The 12,685-nt window shown below is 39.3% G+C and overlaps 1 protein-coding gene across 1 annotated transcript; it reads right to left on the bottom strand.

Annotated features, from left to right (window-relative positions):
- Positions 1-1,181: 1,181 nt before the first annotated feature.
- LOC149936094 (uncharacterized) lies at positions 1,182-6,782 on the bottom strand. Its single transcript, XM_090153626.1, has one exon. The coding sequence runs from the start codon at positions 6,780-6,782 to the stop codon at positions 1,182-1,184; it is 5,601 nt and encodes a 1,866-aa protein (XP_090009752.1).
- Positions 6,783-12,685: the final 5,903 nt, after the last annotated feature.

Below are 12,685 nucleotides of genomic sequence, written 5' to 3'. Positions count from 1 at the left end.
GACCTGTTTGACTGAAGAAATTTACCAAAATTTGGAATTTCAACACGGCAATCTGCCCAATAAATGGATTTTGGAGCTGAAATTAATTCAAAATTTATATTTATTTTCTTAGTGTGGTTAACAAAACAGAGCTGCCAGGCTTATTTATATCCATAATTATTCAAGTTTTTTGATTTGTTAATCAATTGCTAGTGTCAATGTTTCTTCAAAACCCTGTTTGACTGAAGAAATTTACCAAAATTTGGCATTTCAACACGGCAATCTGCAGATAAATGGATTTTGGAGCTGGAAATATTCATAATTCTTAAGAATTAATTCAAAATTTATATTTATTTTCTTAGTGTGGTTAACAAAACAGAGCTGCCAGGCTTATTTATATCAATAATTATACAAGTTTATTGATTTGTTAATCAATTGCTAGTGTCAATGTTTCTTCAAAACCCTGTTTGACTGAAGAAATTTACAAAAATTTGGCATTTCAACATGGCAATCTGCCAGATAAATGGATTTTGGAGCTGGATTTAATTCAAAATTTATATTTATTTTTTTAGTGTGGTTAACAAAACAGAGCTGCCTGTGCACGAATAGCTTGGGAGAGCGTTTGGGGGTCACGGAAGGTGGGCCTACCGACTGAAAAATAAGCCCGGTGTTCGCGGAATCACGGAATCACTGAATGAAAACTTAACGCGTAACGCGAATAACTTAATCGACATTAAATAATAACGACTTGTTAAGAATTGAAAATAAACTGAATTTAATTGAAAATATAAAGAGGGGTTTACAAAAATATAATTAGTTAAAACTTGGTTTAAAAATCGCGGAAGGTCTCGAAAAGGGTTTCTCTCGGAATGAACAAAGGTGACGACTGACCCCAGCTTCGGAGTGGTCCTCGGGTTTTGTACCCTGGGAGTGGAAAATGTTGGTCCGCTGACGCACGGAGAAAAACTTTCCACGATTTCACCACGGAAAGAAACTGGGGACAATATTGGGGCTTTTCAACTATTCTTCGAGAAGCGAAGAATAAAAAAGGGGTCGTTAACAAAATTGTGGGAAAATGCACTTAGAAAAAATAGAAATACCTTATAAACTTAAAAATGAATTCACAATGAAATAAACAAACTAAATACAAAAATTACGCAATCTTGGCGAAGATTTAACATACTCCCGCCCTTGGACTCCGTTCAAGAAAATTGACTCTCGAGAAGATAGAGTAATTTTACTGGTCTTCTTAAAATAGTCCCGTTTGACAAACGTATAAGGCACGATCTCACATGACCATCACGTCCAGGATGAACTTCGTGAACCACGGCCATCCTCCAATCTTGTCGTTTAGCTCGGGGCTCTTCTATTAGGACGACGTCATCCACTTGTAAGGGTTTCGTCGGGGTAGCGTTGGTACGATGGTGCGCTGAACGCAATTCCAGAAGATAATCTTTCTTCCAACGGTTCCAGAATTTGTCCAGAGTTTTTCGGTACTTCAGACGTTGCACCAACTCCTTTCTCATCAGCGGCTTGTCGGCTGCAGATGTAGTCGTTTGTGAAGGCAGGGTTGTCAATCTATCCCCGATCAGGAAATGCGCTGGCGTTAGAGGGGATGGCTCATTCGGCTCGTTGTAGATGAATGAAATCGGTCGTGAATTGACGACGGCTTCTGCCTCGATGAGAGTAGTCTCCAGTTCCTCGTACGTTAGAAAAGCTTGTCCAAAGACTTTGCGTAGGGAACTCTTCACAGTTTTGACCATGCGCTCCCAGTATCCTCCTACCCATGGTGCTCGGTCGGGAATGAATGTCCACTTGATTTTCAGGTTGTTGAAGTGCTGTCGAATTTCGGGGCTTTTGATTGAGGTCCACAATTTCTTTAAATCGGCGTCCGCGCGATAGAAAGACTTGGCGTTGTCTGACATAATCTGCTGAGGTATTCCGCGGCGCGAAATGAAACGTCGAAACGCGAGAAGAAATTTATCAGCTGACATATCTGTCACTAACTCAAGGTGAACGGCACGACTGACCGCGCAGGTAAAAAGCGCGATATAGCTTTTCTTCGCATCACGTGTGTCGATTGGACCTGCGAAATCAACTCCAATATTTTGGAAAGGGCGCGTCGCGTTGACTCGACTACTTGGCAAAGATGCCATGGGTGCGCAGGAAGGTTTTGCACTGAAAATTCTACATACGGTGCAGCTGTTAACCACTTTTTTCACAAGTTGACGGCCGCGAAGAATCCAATAGTAGCTTCTTACTTCCGTTAGAGTATTATTTACGCCTGCGTGCATGAGTCTCTCGTGATGGTCTTTCACAATTAGCTCGGAAAGTCGATGCGTGGGTGGCAGAATTACGGGATGCCTCTCTTGATAGGTAAATTCCGTCTGTCCCAAGCGTCCGCCAACTCGCAGAAGGCCTTCCGGATCGAGGAAGGGGTTTAGCGTGTGAAGCTTGGATTGGCGAATTTCGTCTCCTTTCGACAGACTTGAGATCTCCTCGGCGAAGCTTTCCCTCTGAGCGGTTTTGATGAGATGATTCTCCGCTTTCACGAGTTCCTCCACGGTCAGCGGCTTGCTTCTATTCTCGGGGCGTTTCTTGACGCTGATGTCGATGAGACGTAAAACGTACGCTATGATACGGGTGACCTTCTTGAAGGAGCTGAATCTCTCCAAGTCGATGAGGCTGGTTGGCGGGGACTCGATGATGCTCAGGACTGCGTTTCCTGTTGTACTTTTCTTCTCTTCGGCAGCTGCTTCTGCCAGGAATTGGTCAGGAATCGGAATTTCGATGTGTTGAGTCAAATCGCCACGTAGCCAGGCTGGACCGTGAAACCAGAATTCGCTGTTGACTAGCTCGGTCATCTTCTTCCCTCTGGTGGGCAGGTCTGCTGGATTATCGACTCCTTTGCAGTGGCGCCACATCTCAGGAGTCGTTAGTGTGTGAATCTCGTTGACACGGTTCGCTACGAAGGTTCTCCATCCTCCGCTTGTCGGCGGCTTTTTGATCCATTGCAGGGTGATAGTTGAGTCTGACCACATGTAGACTGACGACGGTTTTTCACTGAAGGTTTTTAGGAGATGGTTCACTAGGCGGGCTCCAAGGAGGGCGCCCATCAGTTCGAGCTTCGGAAGTGTCAGGGATTTCTCAGTAGACTGATTCTCTTCCGAAGGCGTGGCTTTTTGCCTCTCTTTCGTCTTTGTTGTTGGTGCGACTCTGCTTTTCGAGGCGACTAGGCTTGTAGCTACGTTTCCTCCGTCATCTTCATAGCGTAGGTAGACCACTGCTGCGTACGCTTTCTCGCTGCTGTCGACGAAACAGTGTAACTGGACAAACGAAGGGCTGCCAGTCTTGACTTCTCCGAAGTAGAATCTTGGTATTCTCGCGTGACGTAGATCTGGTAATTCTTCGCACCAGGTGTTGAATTGATTGGCCAAATCTTCGGGTAACTTCTCGTCCCAACCCAAGGCGTTGTTTTTTGCTGACTTCAGTTTCCATAGTTGCTGAAACAGGATCTTCGCTCTCACGATGAAGGGGGCAAGAAAGCCCAAAGGGTCGTAGATCCTGGCTACCGCTTTAAGAACCCATCGCTTGGTTTCTTCTCGCTTTTGTAGGAACTTCAGAAGCGGCGCTACGTCAAACGTTATCTCGTCGGTGGCGGTGTTCCATGATAGACCCAGTACCTTTTGCGGTGATGATCCAATTAGCGTCTCTTCAGCTTCAGGCTCGGAAATATTTCCTCGTTGTCTCCATAATCGTCTCAGCTCGGGGGAATTGGTTTTCCATTTTCGCATCTGCATATTGGCTTTATCCAGGATATTGGTTACGTCGCTAGTGAGACTGTTGGCGATTGCTGCGTTCCTCGCTCCTGATAGCAAGTCGTCCACGTAGAGGGCGTCTCGGATTAAGCGACAGGCGTCCGGTTTTTCCTCTTCGAAGGACTTCGCGTGATGTCTGACTGTCGCGGCCAGAAGAAAGGGTGAAGAGGTGACTCCAAAGCCAACTCTCGTCATGCGATAGGTGATGAGTTGACCCGTCGGATCCGGATTGTCGACGTTGATCCATAGGAAACGTACGGCGTCTCGGTCTGTCTCGGCGATGGAAATTTGCAAGAATGCTTTTTCCACGTCTCCCGTAAAGGCGATGGCGTTTTCTCGGAAGCGGATTAGGACGTCTAGCAGCTCCGGATTGAGGTTTGGGCCCGATTCTAAACAATCGTTTAGAGACGGTTTTCCAACGGCTCGTGATGATGCGTCGTAGACGATTCGAAGGCGAGTTGTGGCGCTTGATTCTCTGATTACTGCCCTGTGTGGTAGATAATAGACTGGTCCCGTTGCGGTCTTCAAATTCTCGGGAGGGACGACTTCGATGATGTTTTGGTCATGCTGATCTTTCATGACCTGGTTATAGTCACCGAAAAGGATTGGATCTCGCTGCATCTTCATCATGAGGTCGTTTGTTCTCTTCGCTGCGACAGAAAAGTTATCTCCCAGAAGCGCTTTGTTGGATTTCCAAGGCCAGCCTACCTCGTAACGTCCATCGCTGAATTTGACGGTTTCCTCGAACCCTTCAAGTACGTGGTTTTTGACTGGAATCTCCATTTCTCGGCTGTCGATGCCGATAGCGTCCAAGTCCCAAAAGAGTTGTAGTTGCTCGGAAAGGGGATCTTCTCGGCTCGCTGATAGCATGACTGGTACTGCGTTGGCTCTGAATTGACCGGAAGTGACTGATGTTTCGCCGCTGACTATCCATCCTAGTTTCGAGGACATTGCGACGAAGGCTTCTCCTAGGCGTACGGTTTTTCCGAGTGCGATTTTCCAGTACTGCTTCATGCCGATTAAGAGATCCAACGATGAATGAGTGGGATCGCGGGTGGTAGTCATCGGTTTGTCCGCCATCTCGAGTCCTCTTCTCCGCATTTCTCGTGCGACCGCTGATCCGGGTACTGCGAAGACGGCCCCACATATTTCCGGCGTCTCGTAAGCTTCGATGACGGCTTTGCTGTTCGGATCGTTGACGCTGAATATTTCCACGAGGACCTTTTTGCGGACTTTTCTGACTGGCTCCTCTCCTTCGAAGCCGTATACTTCGATGGCTTCTTCCGCGATGACTTCGAGGTTCAGTTTTTTGGAAACGTCTTCTTTGATGAATGAACAGTGAGCGGCTGGATCCAGTAGACATCGGTATTTCATGTCTCGATCGCTTCCAAGATAGGCTTGCGCTGTCTGGAGTAGGACGGTGGTTTTGTCTCTCCCGTCGACAACTGCTGATGCTACTAGAACTTTCTCCGCTTCGCTTTCCGGCTGCTCTCTGTTTGGTACTCTCGTAGATTCTCTCGGTCTGGATTCGGCGTCGCATAGAGTTGAATGATGTTTTCTCTTGCAATACTTGCATTGTTGATTTTTCGCTCTGCAATCTCGTGATTTGTGAAACTCCCGTAGGCAGGTGAAGCAGCGGCGTCTCTTTGCTATTATCTCCCTCCTCTCGGCGACGGTGAACTTCTTACAATCGAGGGTACTGTGTGACGTGATCTCGCAGAAGACACAGTATTTGTCTGTGGCCGTAGTGAAGGCTGCGGCGCTTGTGCGGCGACGGGGTTCATCGTTTGATGAGCGGTAATCGGGTCTCCCATAGCTCGATTTCTGCGATAAAGATTGTTGCGGTTGCTTTCGTTCCGGTCTCGTTTTTGATACGGCAAAAGCGCGTTCGCGACTTGATATCTCGATTTCCAGAAATGATAGAAGGTCGCGGGGGCTCCATCGCTGATTCGGCTTTAATGTTCTCGTAAAAGCAAGGGCTATTTCTTCCGGAATTCGCTTGATTAGAATTGGGCAGAGAAGGGTACGATAGGTGTCGCTGCCAACTCCGAGTGACTCTAGACTTCTGATCTCGATCTCGCAGGTATCGTATAGCTTGGTAAGGGCATTCAAATCACTCGCGTTGCTGACCTTATCCATGTAGAGTAGGTTGTCCAAATGTTCCGCTATGATGACTTCCGGTTCTCCAAATCGCTTCTTTAAGATGCTGATAGCGGCGTCGTAGCTTAAAGATGTGAGACCGGCGATCGCTCTGGCAGCCTTGCCTTCCAGAAATGACTTCAAATAGCTAAATTTCTCGCTATCGCTTAAAGTTGTTCGATGAAAATTCGATTCAAATATTCCCCAAAAGTTGAGCCATTCTGCAGGTTCGCCGTTGTATTTCTTTACTTCAAGTTTGGGTAACCTGACGTTAAGTCTCGGCTCACTCCTCTCTCTCGGTATCGCTGAAGGGGGTGTCCGGTAGGGAGGATCCACTCCTAGTCCAAGGTCGAGAAGGGGGTTTCCCGTCCCGTTGCTGCCGCTCGGTAAACCGCCCTGGTCGTCCGAACCGGTTCCGGTCCCGCCCGTGATGCCTACGCTGACGATTTCCGTTCTCGCGGAGGACCCCGAGGAGGATTCCGCTTGCTCGTGGTTGTTTCCCCTCGGCGGCGGGCTAGCTCGTGTTTTCGCTGCCTCCATCGCTTCGAGTCGTAGGTCAACTAGCGTCTTGATTTCAAGAATGTCCTCCTTGTATTTTTCGATTTCTTCTATCTCTTTCTCGTAATTATTTTCATCCAATTCGAGGACCATCGGATCAATTTGGGCGTCAAGTGCTAGGACTTCTTTTTCTTTGACTTTTAATGAAATAATATTCACCTTAATTCTCTCGTAATTTACGGCGGTTTCCTCTAGCTCCGCTGTAATTTCGTTGACTTTCTTGGTTATCGCTGTACGGATGATTCCTCTCTTCTTTCTTAATCCCGTCAAGATGGTGGTGCTGGTCATGATGACGATCTTCAATTATCACGATCACAGTTCAGAGTTAACACCGATTAAACTTTAATCACGTTTCGCGGAAAGTTCCCGGGTTTCGGCACCAAAAATGTGCACGAATAGCTTGGGAGAGCGTTTGGGGGTCACGGAAGGTGGGCCTACCGACTGAAAAATAAGCCCGGTGTTCGCGGAATCACGGAATCACTGAATGAAAACTTAACGCGTAACGCGAATAACTTAATCGACATTAAATAATAACGACTTGTTAAGAATTGAAAATAAACTGAATTTAATTGAAAATATAAAGAGGGGTTTACAAAAATATAATTAGTTAAAACTTGGTTTAAAAATCGCGGAAGGTCTCGAAAAGGGTTTCTCTCGGAATGAACAAAGGTGACGACTGACCCCAGCTTCGGAGTGGTCCTCGGGTTTTGTACCCTGGGAGTGGAAAATGTTGGTCCGCTGACGCACGGAGAAAAACTTTCCACGATTTCACCACGGAAAGAAACTGGGGACAATATTGGGGCTTTTCAACTATTCTTCGAGAAGCGAAGAATAAAAAAGGGGTCGTTAACAAAATTGTGGGAAAATGCACTTAGAAAAAATAGAAATACCTTATAAACTTAAAAATGAATTCACAATGAAATAAACAAACTAAATACAAAAATTACGCAATCTTGGCGAAGATTTAACACTGCCAGGCTTATTTTTATCAATAATTATTCAAGTTTATTGATTTGTTAATCAATTGCTAGTGTCAATGTTTCTTCAAAACCCTGTTTGACTGAAGAAATTTACCAAAATTTGGCATTTCAACACGGCAATCTGCCAGATAAATGGATTTTGGAGCTGGAAATATTCATAATTCTTAAGAATTAATTCAAAATTTATATTTATTTTCTTAGTGTGGTTAACAAAACAGAGCTGCCAGGCTTATTTATATCAATAATTATTCAAGTTTATTGATTTGTTAATCAATTGCTAGTGTCAATGTATCTTCAAAACCCTGTTTGTCTGAAGAAATTTTCCAAAATTTGGCATTTCAACACGGCAATCAGCCAGATAAATGGATTTTGGAGCTGGATTTAATTCAAAATTTATATTTATTTTCTTAGTGTGGTTAACAAAACAGAGCTGCCAGGCTTATTTATATCAATAATTATACAAGTTTATTGATTGGTTAATCTATTGCTAGTGTCAATGTTTCTTCAAAATCCTGTTTGACCGAAGAAATTTACCAAAATTTGGCATTTCAACACGGCAATCTGCCAGATAAATGGATTTTAGAGCTGGAAATATTAATAATTCTTAAGAATTAATTCAAAATTTATATTTATTTTCTTAGTGTGGTTAACAAAACAGAGCTGCCAGGCTTATTTATATCAATAATTATTCAAGTTTATTGATTTGTTAATCAATTGCTGGTGTCAATGTTTCTTCAAAATCCTGTTTGACCGAAGAAATTTACCAAAATTTGGCATTTCAACACGGCAATCTGCCAGATAAATGGATTTTGGAGCTGGAATTAATTCAAAATTTATATTTATTTTCTTAGTGTGGTTAACAAAACAGAGCTGTCAGGCTTATTTTTATCAATAATTATTCAAGTTTATTGATTTGTTAATCAATTGCTAGTGTCAATGTTTCTTCAAAACCCTGTTTGACTGAAGAAATTTACCAAAATTTGGCATTTCAACACGGCAATCTGCCAGATAAATGGATTTTGGAGCTGGAAATATTCATAATTCTTAAGAATTAATTCAAAATTTATATTTATTTTCTTAGTGTGGTTAACAAAACAGAGCTGCCAGGCTTATTTATATCAATAATTATTCAAGTTTATTGATTTGTTAATCAATTGCTAGTGTCAATGTATCTTCAAAACCCTGTTTGTCTGAAGAAATTTTCCAAAATTTGGCATTTCAACACGGCAATCAGCCAGATAAATGGATTTTGGAGCTGGATTTAATTCAAAATTTATATTTATTTTCTTAGTGTGGTTAACAAAACAGAGCTGCCAGGCTTATTTATATCAATAATTATACAAGTTTATTGATTGGTTAATCTATTGCTAGTGTCAATGTTTCTTCAAAATCCTGTTTGACCGAAGAAATTTACCAAAATTTGGCATTTCAACACGGCAATCTGCCAGATAAATGGATTTTAGAGCTGGAAATATTAATAATTCTTAAGAATTAATTCAAAATTTATATTTATTTTCTTAGTGTGGTTAACAAAACAGAGCTGCCAGGCTTATTTATATCAATAATTATTCAAGTTTATTGATTTGTTAATCAATTGCTGGTGTCAATGTTTCTTCAAAATCCTGTTTGACCGAAGAAATTTACCAAAATTTGGCATTTCAACACGGCAATCTGCCAGATAAATGGATTTTGGAGCTGGAATTAATTCAAAATTTATATTTATTTTCTTAGTGTGGTTAACAAAACAGAGCTGTCAGGCTTATTTATATCAATAATTATTCAAGTTTATTGATTTGTTAATCAATTGCGAGTATCAATGTATCTTCAAAACCCTGTTTGACTGAAGAAATTTACCAAAATTTGTCATTTCAACACGGCAATCTGCCAGATAAATGGATTTTGGAGCTGGATTTAATTCAAAATTTATATTTATTTTCTTAGTGTGGTTAACAAAACAGAGCTGCCAGGCTTATTTATATCAATAATTATTCAAGATTATTGATTTGTTAATCAATTGCTAGTGTCAATTTTTCTTCAAAACCCTGTTTAACTGAAGAAATTTACAAAAATTTGGCATTTCAACACCGCAATCTGCCCAATAAATGGATTTTGGAGCTGGAATTAATTCAAAATTCATATTTATTTTCTTAGTGTGGTTAACAAAACAGAGCTGTCAGGCTTATTTATATCAATAATTATTCAAGTTTATTGATTTGTTAATCAATTGCGAGTATCAATATATCTTCAAAACCCTGTTTGACTGAAGAAATTTACCAAAATTTGGCATTTCAACACGGCAATCTGCCAGATAAATGGATTTTGGAGCTGGAATTAATTCAAAATTTATATTTATTTTCTTAGTGTGGTTAACAAAACATAGCTGCGGGGTTTATTTATATCAATAATTATTCAAGTTTATTGATTTGTTAATCAATTGCTAGTGTCAATGTTTCTTCGAAGACCTGTTTGACTGAAGAAATTTACCAAAATTTGGAATTTCAACACGGCAATCTGCCAGATAAATGGATTTTGGAGCTGGAAATATTCATAATTCTTAAGAATTAATTCAAAATTTATATTTATTTTCTTAGTTTGGTTAACAAAACAGAGCTGCCAGGCTTATTTATATCAATAATTATACAAGTTTATTGATTTGTTAATCAATTGCTAGTGTCAATGTTTCTTCAAAACCCTGTTTGACTGAAGAAATTTACCAAAATTTGGCATTTCAACACGGCAATCTGCCAGATAAATAGATTTTGGAGCTGGAAATATTCATAATTCTTAAGAATTAATTGAAAATTTATATTTATTTTCTTAGTGTGGTTAACAAAATAGAGCTGCCAGGCTTATTTATATCAATAATTATTCAAGTTTATTGATTTGTTAATCAATTGCTAGTGTCAATGTATCTTCAAAATCCTGTTTGACCGAAGAAATTTACCAAAATTTGGCATTTCAACACGGCAATCTGCCAAATAAATGGATTTTGGAGCTGGATTTATTTCAAAATTTATATTTATTTTCTTAGTGTGGTTAACAAAACAGAGCTGCCAGGCTTATTTATATCAATAATTATTCAAGTTTATTGATTTGTTAATCAATTGCTAGTGTCAATGTTTCTTCAAAACCCTGTTTGACTGAAGAAATTTACCAAAATTTGGCATTTCAACACGGCAATCTGCCAGATAAATAGATTTTGGAGCTGGAAATATTCATAATTCTTAAGAATTAATTGAAAATTTATATTTATTTTCTTAGTGTGGTTAACAAAATAGAGCTGCCAGGCTTATTTATATCAATAATTATTCAAGTTTATTGATTTGTTAATCAATTGCTAGTGTCAATGTATCTTCAAAATCCTGTTTGACCGAAGAAATTTACCAAAATTTGGCATTTCAACACGGCAATCTGCCAAATAAATGGATTTTGGAGCTGGATTTATTTCAAAATTTATATTTATTTTCTTAGTGTGGTTAACAAAACAGAGCTGCCAGGCTTATTTATATCAATAATTATTCAAGTTTATTGATTTGTTAATCAATTGCTAGTGTCAATGTTTCTTCAAAACCCTGTTTGACAGAAGAAATTTACCAAAATTTAGCATTTTAACACGGCAATCTGCCAGATAAATGGATTTTGGAGCTGGAATTAATTCAAAATTTATATTTATTTTCTTAGTGTGGTTAACAAAACAGAGCTGCCAGGCTTATTTATATCAATAATTATTCAAGTTTATTGATTGGTTAATCTATTGCTAGTGTCAATGTTTCTTCAAAATCCTGTTTGACCGAAGAAATTTACCAAAATTTGGCATTTCAACACGGCAATCTGCCAGATAAATGGATTTTAGAGCTGGAAATATTAATAATTCTTAAGAATTAATTCAAAATTTATATTTATTTTCTTAGTGTGGTTAACAAAACAGAGCTGCCAGGCTTATTTATATCAATAATTATTCAAGTTTATTGATTTGTTAATCAATTGCTAGTGTCAATGTTTCTTCAAAATCCTGTTTGACCGAAGAAATTTACCAAAATTTGGCATTTCAACACGGCAATCTGCCAGATAAATGGATTTTGGAGCTGGAATTAATTCAAAATTTATATTTATTTTCTTAGTGTGGTTAACAAAACAGAGCTGTCAGGCTTATTTATATCAATAATTATTCAAGTTTATTGATTTGTTAATCAATTGCGAGTATCAATGTACCTTCAAAACCCTGTTTGACTGAAGAAATTTACCAAAATTTGGCATTTCAACACGGCAATCTACCAGATAAATAGATTTTGGAGCTGGATTTAATTCAAAATTTTTATTTATTTTCTTAGTGTGGTTAACAAAACAGAGCTGCCAGGCTTATTTATATCAATAATTATTCAAGATTATTGATTTGTTAATCAATTGCTAGTGTCAATGTTTCTTCAAAACCCTGTTTGACTGAAGAAATTTACCAAAATTTGGCATTTCAACACCGCAATCTGCCAGATAAATGGATTTTAGAGCTCGAAATATTCATAATTCTTAAGAATTAATTCAAAATTTATATTTATTTTCTTTGTGTGGTTAACAAAACAGAGCTGCCAGGCTTATTTATATCAATAATTATTCAAGTTTATTGATTTGTTAATCAATTGCTAGTGTCAATATATCTTCAAAACCCTGTTTGACTGAAGAAATTTACCAAAATTTGGCATTTCAACACGGCAATCTGCCAGATAAATCGATTTTGGAGCTGGAATTAATTCAAAATTTATATTTATTTTCTTAGTGTGGTTAACAAAACATAGCTGCGGGGTTTATTTATATCAATAATTATTCAAGTTTATTGATTTGTTAATCAATTGCTAGTGTCAATGTTTCTTCGAAGACCTGTTTGACTGAAGAAATTTACCAAAATTAGGAATTTCAACACGGCAATCTGCCCAATAAATGGATTTTGGAGCTGAAATTAATTCAAAATTTATATTTATTTTCTTAGTGTGGTTAACAAAACAGAGCTGTCAGGCTTATTTATATCAATAATTATTCAAGTTTATTGATTTGTTAATCAATTGCGAGTATCAATGTATCTTCAAAACCCTGTTTGACTGAAGAAATTTACCAAAATTTGTCATTTCAACACGGCAATCTGCCAGATAAATGGATTTTGGAGCTGGATTTAATTCAAAATTTATATTTATTTTCTTAGTGTGGTTAACAAAACAGAGC

Source organism: Leiobunum rupestre, chromosome 7 (genome assembly GCF_980474605.1).
Source record: "Leiobunum rupestre chromosome 7, qqLeiRupe1.1.hap1, whole genome shotgun sequence".
In the NCBI taxonomy this organism is placed as follows: domain Eukaryota; kingdom Metazoa; phylum Arthropoda; class Arachnida; order Opiliones; family Sclerosomatidae; genus Leiobunum; species Leiobunum rupestre.
This window is presented reverse-complemented; position numbering and strand designations above follow the sequence as displayed.